This window comes from Ovis canadensis, chromosome 2 (genome assembly GCF_042477335.2).
Source record: "Ovis canadensis isolate MfBH-ARS-UI-01 breed Bighorn chromosome 2, ARS-UI_OviCan_v2, whole genome shotgun sequence".
NCBI classification, from domain to species: Eukaryota; Metazoa; Chordata; class Mammalia; order Artiodactyla; family Bovidae; genus Ovis; species Ovis canadensis.
The window spans coordinates 133,221,882-133,240,250 of NC_091246.1; the positions used below are offsets into that span (position 1 = coordinate 133,221,882).

Below are 18,369 nucleotides of genomic sequence, written 5' to 3' on the forward strand. Positions count from 1 at the left end.
GACTGTCTTCAAAGCTCTATTTCCCTTCTGTGAATTCCAGGGCCATCTGACAAATCCACGTCCAAGGTGTAAACTAGAACAAAATTAGCTAGTTTTAATAGCTCTCCAAACAGAATTAAGGCACCAGCATAAAGTTAAAGCCCAGTTAATGTAGTTAAGTAAATTAAACTCATTTAAAACACATTTGAAAGGGAAATGACTCTATGCCAGATGTACAGATGTCAAAACAAATGCAAAATAAAATACTGTGTGAAATGTGACAAGCCTTTCAAATAAAAACGGGCCAGCATAATAATATGACATGACTATCTGTTTTAGGTTTCTGATCTCTGATGCTAACATCACGCTCCGGAACTGAAGTCCTAACAACTGTAAAGTCAACATGGTCACCAAATAATCGGCGCTCACAGCACTTCCATTTCTAATCGTTTAAAGGAGGAAGCTATCCGCCGGCTTACTTTCCGGTTCAGAGCTTATGAGGTTCACGGGACCCACAGGGACGGCGGCCCGAGTCACTCCGCCCGGGCGTCCCAGCTGAGCGGATCTCCCCCCGGACGCGAGCGAGGACTCACCGGCAGTCCTTGAGCCATATCGCGATCTTCTCGTTGGGCACGTTTCCTGCAGGACAGAGCGGACAGCTCGTTACCGACCCCCGGGGAACTCTGACCACGGGGTCACCCTGGATACCCCCAGGGAGAGTCTTACTGGGGACAAAATGCAGCCTAAGCCACACGTCGCAGTGACCACCTGAAGGGAAATGATGGCACCGGGGTGTCTGTGTTGACGCTGGAGACGCCTTGCCAAGCGCGCGCGTTTAAAGGTCGAAAGTGTCCCCTCTGCCCCTGCCTGGAGCCCAGGAGGTCTCCCAGAACTCAGAGCAGTCGCCCAAGGCGCACGAGACTTTCCTCCGCCAGCCCGCACTGCCCCGAGCTCCCCGCCCGCCGCTGCCCGGCCGGGCGCACGGACCTCTCCCCGCGGCCGCCGGCAGCTTCGTTCCGGGGAGGTCGTCCTCGTCCTCGTCCTCGTCCTGCGTCGTCGCCTCTGTGGACAGGTCCTCTGTCTCCGACGCCTGCCAGGAGCCGCGGCACTTGGCCCAGGCCTTCCTCCTGCGACTCGCCACTTGCCACTCGAGTTCCTCCTCCGCCTCCGCCGACGCCGCCAGGGGCCGGTCCATGGCCACACTGGGGGCTCCGCAGCCCCAGCCGGAGCCTGTGAAAGACGCGGCGGCGGCAGGGACCCCCGCCCCTAGCTGTCAGCGCCCCGCCGGGCTGGGGGCCCCGGGGAGCCGGAGCCGGCGCGGGAGGAGGAGGAGGAGGAGGAGGAGGGGACGGGAGGGAGGGAGGGAAGGAAGGGGAGGGAGGGGGCGGAGGGCCAGCGCTTCACATGAAGCCGGCCGGGCGCGGCGCGGGAGCGCGAGTGGCCCGAGCGAGCGCGGCTGGGAGCCGAGCGCCTGCCAGCCCCCTTCCCGGCTCCCCCGCCCCCGCCTCCGCCTGACGCCCAGGGGCCTGGCCGGCAGCCGCGCGTCAGCGCGCCCCTCCCTCGGCGGCATTCCACGCCCCCTTCCGGCCGGAGGCGCGCGGGGCGGGCGCGGGGAGCCCGGAGCGGGCAGACCCGCCCCCGAACCCCCGAACCCCGCCCCCCGAACCCCCGCCCCCGAACCCCCGCCCCCCGCCCGCCGCCCCCCGCCCCCCGCCGCGGCTTTTTCGCCTGTTTGTAGGTTAATAATCTTTGCTTTCTCTCAAGTTCTCCTCGCAGCCTAAAAGAGAAGGAATGTGGAAAGGCCAAGTTTCCTTGAACGCCCTTCTTCACCTCAAAACAAGTGTCTGCTTGGGCTCCCTGAAAGTTACTCTTCGAGGAGTCCAAAGAATTGTGTACAAGGAATTGTGGAGAAAGCTAGGGAAAAGAGGCGCATGATTGGTATTTGTCAAAATGTCTAAACAGGAAAAGACTAGACTTCGTGGAGTGCTACCTTATGCCTAAGAATGTTATTTAACGTGGCTGTTATGTATGAAATTGAATTAAGAATGATTTAAGCAGGAAGTTCCACGTTGAAATTGGACATAAAGAGGTGAAGGAAAATAGAGTGAGAGACGTCTGAGCAAAGTAGAAATATTTGCATTTGGGTGCTACTAGATACAAATGATGTCAAGGTTTGGAATTACTTTAAAAACGAGTTTGAGCGTTTCCTTTTGTTGTTTTTAAACTCTTACTAGCAGAAAGACTATAAAATACTAATCAGCAGCATATCCAAGATCCAAAATAGCTGTCCAGAGTCATCACGGTATCATTCTGGGCCTTCTGTTGTAAAGTTATGGGGGAACTAGAACAGGGGTACTGGTATGTCACTGCCTTGAAATTTCATTATTAATCTTTTCTTTAAGTCTCAAAAGCTTTCGTTTTCAAGAGCCCTATAACATACTACAGCTAACAGTTGAATTGCCCTGAAAAATAGGCCAGAGTCTAGCTGCCTGTAGGAAAGGTAAGCAGGAGAGCCAGTGTGGATGGTACCTGGAGAGAAGGCATTGAAAGGGCTGGTTCAGAAGTCCCAGAGAACCAACCTTGCTGCGTTCAGTTTCATTTGGGGCCCAGAGGGACCCCAACTTACTTAGCTCTGTCATTGCCACATGCTGTTGTTGACTCTATCCTAGCCTCTCAGTTCATTCCTTTTCTTTCTGTCCAATACCTCCATGATCTTCAAGATCCAGCCAAGTCAGAAATTTTCCTGGACTGCATCTTTCCACCAGCTCTGGTCACATCTTTTCCACAGTTCCCTGGTATGTAACTGAATGTCTGTCTCATTTATTTTGGGACTGAACTTGTGCAGTAAATAATATGACTGGCTTCTAAGGGTGTGTCTGGCTTCCTAGGCAGCCTGTAAAGGGAGACACCGAAGAACACTATTCTGTATTCTTCTTGCATCCTTTACACTTTTAGCACAGTGCCTATCCCATGAGGAATACTGAGTTCTCAAGGTAAATTTTCTATGCTTCACATTCCTCAGAATGGACAGTCAAATGGATAAAATACTTGACTCTATGTTGTATCTCTTTGGCCTATTATCTTTAGTTTTGTTGTTTAAATACTTTTAAACAACGAAGAATTTTTGAGGATAATGAACCACATTTTATATTTAAAAACCCAGCCACCAGGACCTCCCCTGGCGGTCCAATGATTAAGACTCTGCGCTTCCGAAGCAGGGGGCACTAGTTCCACCTCTGATTGAGGAGCTAAGATCCAACATGATGCATGGCATGGCCAAAAAGAAAAAAAAAAAAAAAAAAAACACCACCAACCAAGTCAAATAATAAAGGGGGGGAAATGCCAGCGGATAGGCTTAGAATAACATTAGATAATAGCTTTAGTGCAACAAGTCTTGAATTTCTAATCCCACAATCATGTTTTATTCTACATGATGATTTTTAACCTAAAACACAGGGTATAGAAGTAATAGAGAAGGAAATCCTTGTCACAGCTATTTTGAAAAGTAATGACTTTTAATTGTATTCTCAACTTTGAGATTTTACAAAATTTCCCGTGTTTCATTTATTCAAAAATGAATAGCACACTACACATGAGGAGAGTCTGTCTGTTTGCTTGCTGCTTCAAGGATTTTTTTTTTTTTCCAAACAGCTACTATATTGTAAGACCAACTGCCACTACACTTTGCAGAAGTTCTACATAAAGAATAATGTTTGAATTACTAATCCCCATGGGCTTCCCAAGTGGTGGTAGTGATAAGTCCATTCAATTATTCAGGCGACCTCATGGACTACATGGACTTCATGGAGTGCAGCACTCCTGGCCTCCCTGTCCATCACCAACTCCCAGAGTTTACTCAAACTCATATCCATTGAGTTAGTGATGCTGTCCAACCGTCTCATCCTCTGTCATCCCCTTCTCCTCCCACTCTCAGTCAGGGTCTTTTCAAATGAGTCAGTTCTTCGCATCAGGTGGCCAAAGTATTGGAGTTTCAGCTTCAACATCAGTCCTTCCGATGGATATTCAGAACTGATTTCCCTTAGGATTGACTGGTTGGATCTTCTTGCAGTCCAAGGGACTCTCAAGAGTCTTCTCCAACACCACAGTTCAAAAGCATCAGTTTTTTGGTGCTTAGCTTTCTTTATAGTCCAACTCTCACATCCATACATGACTACTGGAAAAACCATAGCTTTGACTAGATGGAGCTTTGTTGGCAAAGTAATGTCTCTGCTTTTTAATATGCTGTCTATGTTGGTCATAACTTTTCTTCCAAGGAGCAAGCGTCTTTTAACTTCATGGCTGCAGTCACCATCTGCAGTGATTTTGGAGCCCCCCAAAATAAAATCTGTCAGTGTTTCCACTGTTTCCCCATCTATTTGCCCTGAAGTAATAGGACCAGATGCCATGATCTTAGTTTTCTGAATGTTGAGTCTTAAGCCAACTGTTTCACTCTCGTCTTTCACTTCCATCAAGAGGCTCTTTAGTTCTTTTTCACTTTCTGCCATAAGGGTGCTGTCATCTGCATATCTGAGGTTATTGATATTTCTCCTGGCAGTCTTGATTCCAGCTATGCTTCATTCGGCCCAGCGTTTCTCATGATATACTCTGCATCTAAGTTAAATAAGCAGGGTGACAATATACAGCCTTGACGTACTCCTTTCCCTATTTGGTGGTAAAGAAACTGCCTGCCAATATGGGAGACTTAAGAGACAGCAGGTTCAATCCCTAGATCAGGAAGATACCCTGGAGGAGGAAGTAGTAACCCACTCCAATATTCTTGCCTGGAAAATCCCATGGACAGAGGAGACTGACAGGCTACAGTCCATAGGGTCACACAGAGTCAGACACGACTGAAGTGAATACTAATGCCTACAAGGCGGAGGAAGAAAAATATTTATACTAGATGCAGATAATTCCAAACAGCATGCTATAGTGGAAACAGTAGAGTCTTTGGTGTCAGACTGAAGTTTGAAATCTGTTCCTATCTCCTTCTGTCTCTTGTATGGCCCGGGGGTAAAGCAGCTGATATCTCTAGCTATCACATTCCTCATCTTTGAAATAGTGGTCATGGTAACTGCCTGCCCAAAGGTGAAGTGAGGATTACATGAAACAAAGTAGATGTTCAGTGAAAGTAAAAGAAAGTGAAGTCCCTTAGTCCTGCCCGACTCTTTGCGACCCCATGGATTGTAGCCCACCAGGCTCCTCCATCCATGGGATTCTCCAGGCAAGAATACTGGAGTGGGTTGCCATTTCCTTCTCCAGGGAATCTTCCTGACCCAGGGATCAAACCCAGGTGTCCCGCATTGCAGGCAGACGCTTTAACCTCTGAGCCACCAGGGAAGCCTACAGATGTTCAGTTATCACTACTGAAATTGGCATATTGCACAAGACAAAAATCAGTCTCATGTGGGGATTTATTCTTATAGTAAATGACATCTACGTGCTTTTGCAGCTGAAATTTTTAAACATTATAAAGTCAGGCTAGGACAGAAAACCAACTCCAGTTAATTTAGCCAATTTTAAATAGAAAAGCATATATCAAAAGTGAAACATTATGCTCAGTATAATTCATTACTGATAAAGAAGGCTGAGTGCGAAAGAATTGATGCTTTTGAATTGTGGTGCTGCAGAAGACTCTTGAGAGTCCCTTGGACTGCAAGGAGATCAAACCAGTGAATCCCAAAGGAAATCAACCCTGAATATTCACTGAAAGAACTGATGCTGAAGCTGAAGCTCCAATATTTTGGCCACCTGATGGAAAGAGCTGACTCACTGGAAAAGACCCTAATGCTGGGAAAGATTAAGGGCAGAAGGAGAAGGGGACGACAGAGGATGAGATGGTTGGATGGCATCATCAACTCAATGAACATGAGTCTGAGTAAACTCTTGGAGACAGTGAAGGACAGGGAATCCTGGTGTGCTGTAGTTCATGGGGTTACATACAGTCAGATATGACTTAGTGACTGAACAACAACAAGGCCTTAACATATTCCTCCAAATTACAAAACAAGATTTACTAGTAGGAAAACTGGCTCGTAGCTCAGTTGGTAAAGAATCTGCCTGCAATGCAGGAGACCTGGGTTCAATCCCTGGGTCGGGAAGATCCCCTGGAGAAGGAAATGGCCACCCACTCCAGTATTCTTGCCTGGAGAATCCCATGGACAGAGGATCCTGGCAGGCCACTGTCCATGAGGTCACAAGACTCAGACACGACTTAGCGACTAAGCCACCAGCCACCATACTAAAGCAGTTTGGTTCTAGTTAAGGTATTGTTTCTTTAGTATTTACATAATTAAAAATTTTATTTTGTGCATCAAAATCTTAATAATTCAGAATCTGATCAGAAAGTGGTATAGTGTTGCAGTTTACCAAATTGAAATATAAAATACTGCACTTTTTATTTAATCTGCCATTCTATTTACTTAATACCTTCCAGATCCCTTTGTCATAATAATAGAATTATCTGGAGGAAAGAATTCTGTATAAAGTAAGTTTGGTGAACTCTGCTTATTCTCGTCTCCCCCAATCCCAAACCAGTCACAATGAATATTAAAGTCTTCAAGTTTTGTTTCTTTTTTAAAAACTGTTTAAAACTGTTTAACTTTGCCTAACCCAGCATTTCTAAAGTTCATTTCAACATGTAATCTTTTGGACCCCCTGAAGGAGAAGGCAATGGCACCCCACTTCAGTACTCTTGCCTAGAGAATCCCATGGATGGAGGAGCCTGGTAGGCTGTGGTCCATGGGGTCGCGCGGAGTCGGACACAGCTAAGCGACTTCACTCACTTTTCACTTTCATGCATTGGAGAAGGAAATGTCAACCCACTCCAGTGTTCTTGCCTGGAGAATCCCAGGGATGGGGGTAACCTTGTGGGCTGTCTATGGGGTTACACAGAGTTGGACACGACTGAAGCGACTTAGCAGCAGCAGCAGCAGCAATATAACTGTTAACATTTCCAGGGATACTAGTTTAATGATTTATAGTAGGATAAAGAGGATGAAAGGAAAATGTTTCTAAACCAGTAACTTCTTCAAAAACTTTCAAAGATTTGTTTACAAATTATATAATTAAACTATGCAGAAAGGTGGTTAGTTTGCCTTAGATTGTTTTTTATATATATATTTTAGAGTCATTATTAGCCATTAAAGTATTTCTGGTTATTATATATATTTAAAGTAATAAAATTGAGTATTTAAGGTCTATAATCTAAACCTATTACCTACTGTCTGGTTTTTTCCACATTAGCAAAAACTCTTACTACACTAGTTCGCTGTCCTCATAAATACGTATTAACATAGCAAAATAATCTATTTTGATTTGCCTCATTTTCCTGAGTATACATCAGAAGATACAGGTGTTAATATCACTGGAACTTTGCCTTACAAATTATTTATATAATCTGAGTAAATTTATATACTTTCTAATTTTGTACAAATTAAAGACTTGTCATTTAGCGCTCATTTCACCATTCCTAGGTTACAAGGTCTTCAGTTTGCCACACAGTGCTAAATTTACCCTCTCCATGGTAAAACCTTTTAGTCTTCTTGTTTTCTTTTCAGTGGCTCAATTTTCTGGTGTTTCTGAGCAACAGGTAATAGATGGCTCATCTATTCTTCATCAACAATGACATGAAGCAAGATTATATAACAGAATAAGCTTTATTTGTTAAATTCATGAAGGAACTCAAAGAAGGTTTTGAAAATTCTCATAACTGGACATAGTAACACATGGGAAAGCCAATATGTATTTAATTCATTTGTGAAGCTTTAAGATCAGTCCTTTTCTTCATTTCCTTTTCAGTCCTGCCTTAAAATATTGCTTTTAAAGGACTCTGATGTTTTGAATCATGAAAGCTTTGGAAAAGGTATATTTATTGATATCAAATGCTCAGTCTTTGCCACTTGAATTAAACATTTTTCTATGGTACACAACAAAACAGGAGGACGTCATTATTGCATTTTGCCGTTTTCACAGTTCTTTTATGTGATCAATTTACTGATATGCATTTTCTTCCTAATTTAAGATTAATTACTAGCTCTTATGTTACCTATATGATTCTTCCTATTTAAAGGCATTTAAAACTTTTAAAAAATTATTTCACTATGCATATATTTGGAATTATATGTTTAGTATAATTGTAACCTCTCCTTCCACCACATTTTATGAGGATCAAAAAAACAGGTTGGTAACTAGATGAGCCATGTGTCTATATAATACTGATAATCTATAAAAGCTTTAAATGGTACAGACCTCACAAATGGTTCTTTAAAATATACAGCCCCCCCGCCCCCCCCCCCACACACACACAGTCCTTTTAAGAAGTAATTCTGATGTGTTCCTGAACCTGAATAAACTATAAACTGCGCTGACCTCTCCTACCACATTTCCCCTCTCTAATCTCCCTTTTGCAGCCCCTTCATGCCCATCTCAGAACAATCTGCATTCAGAACAGGACCGTTTACAAGTTGAATGGAGTTATTTTGGGTGAGTCATTGAAAACACAGTACAAAACCTTTCCTCACTCACCAGAAATGCATTTTCAAAATAAAGCCAAAGAGAACAAGGCTTGGCAAGTTTAAGGACAAAATGGGGAGAGAGCAGGGTTTCTGCCAGACTCAGCCAGGATTTTGCTCAACCATTTTTGGCTATTCTTTACATTCAGCTCCACCAACTTTCCTTACCATCACTAACCAAAACGTGCAAGATTGAGCAGGTAAGCCATCAAAACTAGGACATTCAGTTTCAACCAGCTCTGCACTGGTAGATAGGGTCAGTAGATCCCTGAGAATTTAGTGACAGTTTAAAATTCCCCCTTTTGTCCCCCTGAATTCAGAGGTTACATACTTACTTAATAACTTCTTTTCTCTGATTAAATCATTTTGGCAAATAATGATTATAGGCAATTTTTAGAAAGTTATGTATACATTCAGTATGCAATCTTTTAAAGTAAGAGAAGTTTTATGAAAGTTAATCGAAGAATAAGATATTAAAGGAAATAGAGCTACAGAGACAGAAAATAATAAGCTAGTTCCTAAGAACTTTTAAAATTGAATTAATATAAGTCTATACAATGACTTGATAAATTTGGGGGCTTTAATATGCAGGTATTCAAGATTCATGCAACAATGTAAGGTCTTATTTATTTATCTATCTATAAAACATGTCACTCACCTTTTATCCTGCAGAGTGCTTTCTAGCTGAAATACAAGTGATTACTCTTCTACAACCTATTACAAATCAGCTGAAGCTTACATCTCATAAATGAAGAAAAACCTAGAATCTGCAAGGAGACATCCTTAACATAAAACGGTAATTTAGAACTCTTTCACTGTAAAATTTGATAGTCCCTGAAAATCATGTTTGACAAAGGTTGACCCAGTACATTACTGTGTGCTAATTAATACATCCTGTAGAGGATCCTACTCTTAAAAGGGGTCCCTGTTCACAAAGAGTCTATCCCCAAGTGGTGGGGACAAGCCAGGCTTTAGTTGATATAATTATGCAATATTCTTGAACTCCCTGCAGATTATCAGTTTCCACAGTCAAGGTGACAATTATTGGTTAGGCAGAGTGAAAACTCCGTGTTTGCAAGTTAATCTGGCTATGGAAGTATGAGGGTCATAATAAACAAACACAAATTTCCTGCTGTAGTTAAAATACAGTAAAGAACTCTGGTTTCCCACATTTTTTCCTTTTGTGATTAAACAATTGCTTTAAAGTTATAAAATAAGTACTTACATGACCTTCAAAGCTTATCTCTCCTATCTAAGAATGAGTTCATTGTATTTAATTGTATTGAAATATGATCTACATATGATCAAAGGTTAAAGGACCAAATATCTATTGGTGGGAATCTCAAACTAAGAACTTCTTCACAATCTTATTTCAAAACAGAAAAATAAACCAAACCTCCACTAAAATTTCTCTGAGGCAAGAAAGTTCATTACTGTTGTTTCAGTGGCATATTTGGCCTGGATTCCATTAGTATTAATCAAACAGCTTAAAGTTGTGTTTGTTAATAGACTGTTATTAAATGAAAGAACTACAGGGTAAAGGGCAACACACAGGTTGTTTTGCTTAATTTTTAAAAATTCCCCTGAGCCTATGTCTTTCCAATCTTTTTAAAAACAACTCAGTCCAAGTTGGCACCTTAAACCTTTAAACACTGTAACTACACTAGTGGATATTCAACTTGAAGAAATGCTGTTAGAGACCATTTATTTCAGTGGACCCAAGGAAATAACAGTGCTAAAAATGGGTACTTTTGATTGAGCACTTGCTTTGTTTCAGAGACTGTATTTATACCTGGATTTACAGTGTCTGGTTTAATACAACTCTATTAGAGTTGTCCTTGGAGAAGGAAATGGCAACCCACTCCAGTATTCTGGCCTGGAGAATTCCTTGCACAGAGGAGCCTGGCAGGCTACAGTCCATGGGGTCACAAAGAGCTGGACACGACTAAGCGACTAACGCGCACATACGAGTTTGTAATACTTTGACTTTACAGATAGGGAAACTGAGCTTCAGAGAGGTTAGTGCTTGCCTCAGGCCACATACTAGTAAGGGGCAGAGTGGAACCAGGACTTTCCCCCTGCAGAGCCAGTGCTCCTACACAAGATGCGTGGATGTCTTAGATTCTCCAAGTCTAGTCAGAGAAACCTTGGCAACCATTTATTCTCGGCAAACCAAAGGGCCTCTGCACTTACAGTTGATGGGCAAAGGAAATCAGTAACCTGCTGCTGCTGCTGCTGCTAAGTCGCTTCAGTCGTGTCCGACTCTATACGACCCCATAGACGGCAGCTCACCAGGCTCCCCCATCCCTGGGATTCTCCAGGCAAGAACACTAGAGTGGGTTGCCATTGCCTTCTCCAATGCATGAAAGAAAAAGTGAAAGGGAAGTTGCTCAGTCCTGTCCAACTCTTCACAACTCCATGGACTGCAGCCTACCAGGCTCCTCTGTCCTGCTACCACTCCTTAATTTTACAAAGGAGGAAACTGAGCTGAGAAATTTGCCTGCCTAAGGTCAGCCATCTTAGTTAGTGACAGAATTAGTTATGGATAAAAATCCGTATCTTAGCAGTCCTATAAACATAAAGGCAGAGGTTTTTTTTTTTTTTTTTTTTTAAAATTGTTTTTATCTCACTGATCTTCTGAAAAACTCAGAGAATGTAAAAACAAAGATTTGAGTATCCAGGCTTCTTAGCAGCATGTTACATGACAGAAGCAAAGTTAATACTTCAGGCCCTGAATCTGTAGCTCCACCTAGCCACATTTCTGGAGAGGACTTCAGGTTGGAGACAGTAAGAGTCTCTGCAAACAAGTATGTTCTTCAGCTTATGTTTGAGTCATTTCTTCTAGGATAACATCCTGTTCTCTATTAGATGCAAGACTAACCCAAGACTAGCCCAAGACTGTAATACCCTTGGCCCAGCCGCTTTCTTGCTCTCAGAGGACTTTCTCGAAGGGAACAATGTTCATGATCAAAACAAGGGAGCTTTTTCTTCTCAACCTAAAATCTGGTCTTCCAAGCAAGCTTTGACTGCCCAGCATAGGACATGACATTTTAAGGCTTCGCCTAGTGACAGTCGCTCAGTCGTGTCTGACTCTTTGCAACCCCATAAACTATACAGTCCATGGAATTCTCCAGGTCAAAATATTGGAGTGGGTAGCCATTCCCTTCTCCAGGGGATCTTCCCAACCGAGGGATTGAACTCAGGTCTCCTGCATTGCAGGCAGATTCTTTACCAGCTGAGCCATAAGGGAACTCTTCACCTGAGAACTATTTTAAACTCTTTTATGAAGAGAAACAATTTTCAGAAAGATTTTGTAAAGAAACTTCAGTCACTACTGTGACTATCTAACATGATATGTGGGCATTTTAATGTATTTACTCATGATTTAAATACATGCGTGCGTGCTAAGTCACTTCAGCTGTGTCTGATTCTTTGTGATCCTACGAACCGTACCCGCCAGGTTCCTCTGTCCATGGGATTTTCCAGGAAAGAAGTGGAGTGGGTTGCCATGCCCTCCTCCAGGGAATCTTCCCAACCCAGGGATCGAACTCGCTCCTCTTGAATTGGAAGGCAGGTTCTTGACCACTAGTGCCGCTTAAGCAGACCAGCAAAGAGCTGGGTGGCTTGTTAGTATCAAATTATTTTCAAGAAAATGGTTTTTACAAAATCACTCTATGATTTGTGCAATGGCATCTGCCTATATTGATTCTCAGTTTGAACAGTGACATGGAATGAAATGTGCCATCTCTAATAAGAATCTTATTAAGTATATCACCCTGTATTCTTTATAGGAGAACCTCAGGAGAAATATCCTTTTACAATATTTGTTCCAAGAAGAGTTAAAATTACCAGGGCATTTTTATTTAATCCCACAGGCACTGGGAGCTGGATAACTGACAAAGTGTCTGTTTTCACATTGGCAGCTAGAAAATTGAGAGCCAAATGTGTGGCTCACTCATGGTAGATGAGTAGGTCATCATGGTAATCATCTTAAACCTTATTCATGGCTCTGTTCTGTCCCCACCCCTTTCTTTTCTCTTTTGTCTATTTCTTTTCCTTATAATAAATTGTATAATTTTTGTTATTTCTTTTCTGCAACATGACAAGGACTAGCTAAGTAAAATATGTGAGAATATTATGCAAAATTGTTTGTTTCCTACACAAATATTTACATTCTTACAGGGACATTAGGAGGGATGTAAACAAAGATAATCTGTTAAATGATAATATTATGGCTAATATTTGTCCAGCCTTTTAGAAATTGTATTTACAATTTAAGGATAAAAACTTATTTGAACTTTAAAAGCTCTAAGTATTCCAGAGATACAAATGTGGGAAGTATGTGCCTGACCCCATGCAGTGTACTTGTGTTTGATTATGTTAAGGCAAGTGGGGAACTGTCATCAACTAAGGTTGAAATGGTAGATGAGAGCCAAATTTTAAGGGCCCTGATGTGCTATTCCAAGGGAGTGTGTAAATGCCAGTGTGAAGTTGGAAGCAGCTTTCAGTTTTTAACTGAAGGGTTTTACTGAAAGCTATATAACTATATAGTTGGAAGAATAGGGCATGAGAAACCTCAGGCAAGAGAACCAGTTGGGAGGCTAATTAGTGGCAGGGGTTGGAGGATGGAGGTTTATAAAGACTAGAGTTAGACAGTGGAGATGGGGCTGCAATCAGATTTGACATATTAAAATCAGAAGGAAAGTTATGACCAACCTAGATAGCATATTAAAAAGCAGAGACATTACTTTGCCAACAAAGGTCTGACTAGTCAAGGCTATGGCTTTTTCAGAGGTCATGTATGGATGTGAGAGTTGGACTGTGAAGAAAGCTGAGAGCCAAAGAATTTATGCTTTTGCACTGTGGTGTTGGAGAAGACTCTTGAGAGTCCCTTGGACTACAAGGAAATCCAACCAGTCCATTCTAAAGAAGATCAGGCCTGGGTGTTCATTGGAAGGACTGATGCTGAAGCTGAAACTCCAATACTTTGGTTACCTCATGCGAAGCATTGACTCATTGGAAAAGACCCTGATGCTGGGAGAGATTGGGGGCAGGAGGAGAAGGGGACGGCAGAGGATGAGATGGCTGGATGGCATCACCGACTTGATAGACATGAGTTTGAGTAAACTCCGGGAGTTGGTGATGGACAAGGGACCCTGGCGTGCTGCGATTCATGAGGTCACAAAAAGTTGGACATGACTGAGCGACTGAACTGAAGTGATGGGTAGGGAGGAAGAAATAGAATGACCTCCAAGTTTGCTTTCTACTTTAGGTAAATGGATAAGTATTGGTGTCATTTAACATGACAGAGAATTTAGAATGATTAGTCCTGTGGAATTAATTTGTTTGAAAATAAAAGAGAATAGAGAAGAAAGGAAATGAGTTCATTATTGGACATATTGGATGCAAGGTTAGAAACATAGTACAAAGTTGGAACTATGGATGAAAAGTTTGGCTTAAATATTGGAAAGGTGTATATGTGTGTCTACGTATACATGTATCTCTGTGTTTGGAATCATTATATCAGACAGCCTTTTTTTTTTTTCCATATCATTCTGATCAGCCTTCTTCCTATTTCATGGGTAAGCAACTCCAAGCCTACTGAGGCAGTAGTCATCAATGAGTTCTGAAATATCAAATCTAGTGGATGCTTTCAGCCCTCATTTTCTAGATTTCTTAGCTTTTGTCAGGATTGACTATTCCTCACATTTCTTTCCTGATCTTACATTTGCATATTTTATTACTTCCCAGTCTCCTTTACTAACTTTCATCCTTTTACTAATATAAACTATTAAGTTCTTATACTCTCTCTGACTAAAATGAAGAAGACTAAAGATGGAGTAGTTCTGGGAGAAATAAAAGTTTGTTCAGTGTGTTAAGTTTGAAAACCCATTAGACATCCAAGTGGATATATTGAGTAGCTATTTGGGTATTATGAGGGTTTACCTGGTGGCTCAGATGGTAGAGAATCCACCTGCAGTTCAGGAAACTCGGGTTCAATCCTTGGGTCAGGAAGATCCCCTGGAGAAGGGAATGGCAACCCACTCCAGTATTCTTGGGCTTCCCTGGTGGCTCAGATGGTAAAGACCCCGCATGCAATGCAGGAGACCTGGGTTCAGTCCCTGGGTTGGGAAGATCCCCTGGAGGAGGGCATGGCAACCCACTCCAGTATTCTTACCTGGAGAATTCCATGGACAGAGGAGCCTGGCTGGCTACAGTCCGTGGGGTCACAGAGTTTGGACATGACCGAGCAACTAACTCTAACACTTGGGTAAATGAGTATAGAGTTCAATGGGAAAATCTGGACTCGAACCTTGGTTTTGCAGTCATCAGCATATAAATGGTATCTGAAGCTATAAATTTAGTTGAGGCCACCAGAGGGGAATTGGTAGAGAATGTTAAGATGAGGTATTTAAGGATACTGTCTTGTGGTGCTTCACATTTTCAAGGCAGATAAATGAGAAGCATCCATCAAAGGAGGCTGAGAAAGATCAACTAGCAAGGTAGGAAGAGAACTGAAAGTGGTATTCAGAAGGCTGCTGCTGCTGCTAAGTCACTTCAGTCGTGTCTGACTCTGTGTGACCCCATAGACAGCAGCCCATCAGGCTCCCCCGTCCCTGGGATTCTCCAGGCAAGAACACTGGAGTGGGTTGCCATTTCCTTCTCCAATGTATGAAAGTAAAAAGTGAAAGTGAAGTCGCTCAGTCGTGTCCGACTCTTCGCGACCCTATGGACTGCAGTCCACAGGCTCCTCCATCCATGGGATTTTCCAGGCAGAAGTACTGGAGTGGGATGCCGTTGCCTTCTCCAGCTGGGAGAAAAAAGGTTTTAAAGAAGAGGAAATAGTAAACTCTACCAACTTCCTGAGAAGTTGATTAAGATGAAAACTGAGAATTGACCTCTGGATTTGGAAATTGAGATGTTATTGCCGACCTTGACAAATAATTGTGGTGGGATGGTGAAGAATGAAGTCTTGATTGTAGTGGGAGTCTCTAGGGCTAATTCCTTTTAAAAGAGGGAAACAGGAAATAGCAGGGGTATTCAAATGATAACAATTAATTGGTTATGCCAGAACAAAAGAGCAGGAAAGCCATTACATATAAATATACAAGCATTCAAAATCATGAATATCTATGTCTGCTAAGGTTGGGGAAAAGCCAACTCTAAAGTTTTGATCCCTTGGAGTTTATTCCCACCTGATTTTAATATTAGACCTTCTTGTAATTATTGTACTATTATTTCTCAGTAGCACAGTCATGAGAAAAATAAAGGTAGGAACAGGAAATGTAGACGTCTGATGAAGAGAAGGATGAAGATAGGAAAATAGCTAAAAGGAAATGTTGAAGGATTTTGGTTTTTGTTTTTTTTTTAATAGAACTGCATGGGAATTAAAACATGTTTACTGGTTAGAAACAGGAACAAGTAGACAGAAAGGTTAACTATACACAGAAAAAGTTAGGTATTTGAAGGGATAAGATCTTGAGAAGAGGAATAAAATTAATTTTAGAAGGTGATTTCTTTCTTTAGATGGGAAGGAGATATAAATGCACCAGTGTAGTTAAATTTCCAGAGTAAGATAATTTAGAGGAATTCACACCGATTGTTCTATGTGTACTCTGAGAATATGGCCAGATCATCTGCTGAAGTGATGGAGTGTGAGCCATAAGAAAGTAAAGGTTTGGAATAGTTGCTATTAACAATGTAATAAAACTACAAGAGAAGCAGAAACTTCTACAAGCACCTTATAAATATCTCATTTATTTATCATAGTATCTCTATGAGATGTGTTCAGTTATTATTTCCTTCTTACAGATGAAAAAAAGGAGTCACACAGAGATTGTGCTATTTTGCTATGGGTATCCAGCTGGTATGTGGAGGAGCCAAGATCTGAGCTTTGGTGGTCAGGCTCCAGAGTCCATGCTTTTAACCACTTTACAATGCTGATGACAGTGATGTAACTTCCTTTAGCAGGCTTAGGTACATTGGAGTGGAATTTCAAGAGACAAAATTTTGGATTCCTCCAGGAGAGGATTTCAGCGCTTAAGTGTGATGACAATAGAGAGATTAGTTGATGAGATAAACCACAGAAAGAGGGTTGGATAGAAGAGGTAGGGCAGGGGATGAAGAAGCAGGGTCATAGAGGGACTTAAAGATGTGAATCTTTGCTATTTTCTTAAGGTTTTGGATTATTTATGAAGCCTAACTGTTAGTTTGCTAGAAGTAAAGAAGAGGGATAGTTGAAAGGAGCAGGAACTCAGATTAAGGTAGTATGATTGTGGAATGTAATTAAGAGAGGTGAGGCGTTTCCGGGAAAGACAGGGTAGCAGTGGCGGTAGATCACTGAAGTCCAAAGGAGTTAAAGGCCTGGGCAGTAGAGGCGGTCAAGAAATGATGAGTCCAGGGTGTTGGGTGGGGCATTCTATAAATACTGAAGTCACATATGAATCACTCCAGATGAGACAGGAAACAAGTGGAGAAAATGGCTGCCGAAACCAGCAGATGACAATGTGAGTTTGATGAGAGAATGAGAAATGGCCTAAGATGAGAGAGCAGGCTGACAACATGAACAAACTCCAGACAGGGGAGTCATACAGGCCAACCAAACTTTCTTGTAGCCACCTGCCTCTGTGAGTATGACAGGGAAGCCAAAATGGCCATTACCCCAAGATGTGTAAACTGGCAGCGTTCCTGAAGAGCTTTTTAAAGGAGTTGAACTTTTGAAATGATTAAAGCCTTAAATTACCTCAGAGGCTCAACACATTAGCAAAGTAAATATTAGCACAGTTAATCTAGCCCATATAAAACCATTATCATGTAAGTACAAATAGGGCCCTAAGGATATGGATATGTTTTAAAAGGTGGGAGAGTGGAAGGAGGAAGAGAACACAGGAAATTGAGGTTTTGGCCATGGGTGATGTGAGCTAATATAAAGGAAGAAGAAAGAGCCAGCAACCATGTACATGGAAAACCTCTAACATGTGCCCTAGGAATGATGTAGAAAAGGGGAAGTATGCAAATGAGCCATTTCCTTCTCTTACTTCAGAATACTCATTAAAACTTTTTTGCTCATTTTATATACAGTGATACGGGCTTTCCCTATTCTAATGAAGTAAAAAGCCTCAGAAAACAAAAAAATAAATTTTTATAGAATAAGGTCCCACCCCTGAATCAGAAGGCAGGCTAAGTTACATAGTTATAGAACTGACTACCTAATATAGGAAATTGTGTTTCAGTCAACAAAAATTCAGATTTGCCTTGGTGACCTGACAAACCATCACTGTTCCACTTTCTTCCTTACCAACAGAATCCTTTCTATTCCTGGATGTTGGCATCTACATATGATACTACATTGTATATTAGCCATCTTATACCATGAGTAGAGAGCCTGCAAAGAAAAACCAAGTTTCCTAGATTTAGGAAATAATAATGCAAGGTCTCCATTAAATTTGAAATTTCAGTTAGCAATATCTCATGGGCCATACATTATTTAACTAAAATTCAGATTGAACTAAGTAGGCATGTAATCTGACAACTTGTTGACTCTCAGGATGAAAACATGGAAAGTTGGATAGATCCTAAGTCACAGATGAAGTAATTGAGTGCCTGAATAGCCAACTCTGTATGCATGCTAAGCCGCTTCAGTTGTGTCCAACTCTTTGTGACCCTATGGACTATAGTCCACCAAGTTCCTCCTCTTGTCCATGGGATTCTCCAGGTGAGAATATTGGAATGGGTTGCCACGTTCTCCTCCAGGGGATTTTCCCGAACAGGGATCGAACCCGTGTCTCCTGCATTGGCAGGTGAGTTCATTACCACTAGCACCACCTGGGAAGAATATTTTCATATTGGGCATATCTTCCTTACTGGTAAGCCAATT

General features: G+C 41.9%; 1 protein-coding gene and 1 long non-coding RNA gene across 6 annotated transcripts in view; one reads left to right on the plus strand and one right to left on the minus strand.

Annotated features, from left to right (window-relative positions):
• Positions 1–18,369, minus strand: part of ITPRID2 (ITPR interacting domain containing 2) — a 94,944-nt gene that overhangs the window by 36,263 nt on the left and 40,312 nt on the right. For 2 of the 5 annotated variants that reach the window (XM_069577051.1, XM_069577048.1), the window contains exons 1-2: positions 967–1,554; positions 573–618 (exon numbers count right to left, since the gene is read on the minus strand). In XM_069577051.1, coding sequence (XP_069433152.1) covers positions 573–618; positions 967–1,174 — 254 coding nt within the window. In that variant the 5' untranslated portion in view covers positions 1,175–1,554. Of the gene's footprint in view, positions 1–572; positions 619–966; positions 1,555–18,369 lie in introns of those variants that run through there. The other 3 variants (XM_069577049.1, XM_069577050.1, XM_069577052.1) reach the window with 3 other exon arrangements.
• On the plus strand, positions 2,616–13,866 carry LOC138433811 (uncharacterized). Its single transcript, XR_011254471.1, has 4 exons — positions 2,616–2,774; positions 8,391–8,463; positions 9,165–9,288; positions 13,285–13,866. It is a non-coding gene; the product is annotated as an uncharacterized lncRNA (long non-coding RNA).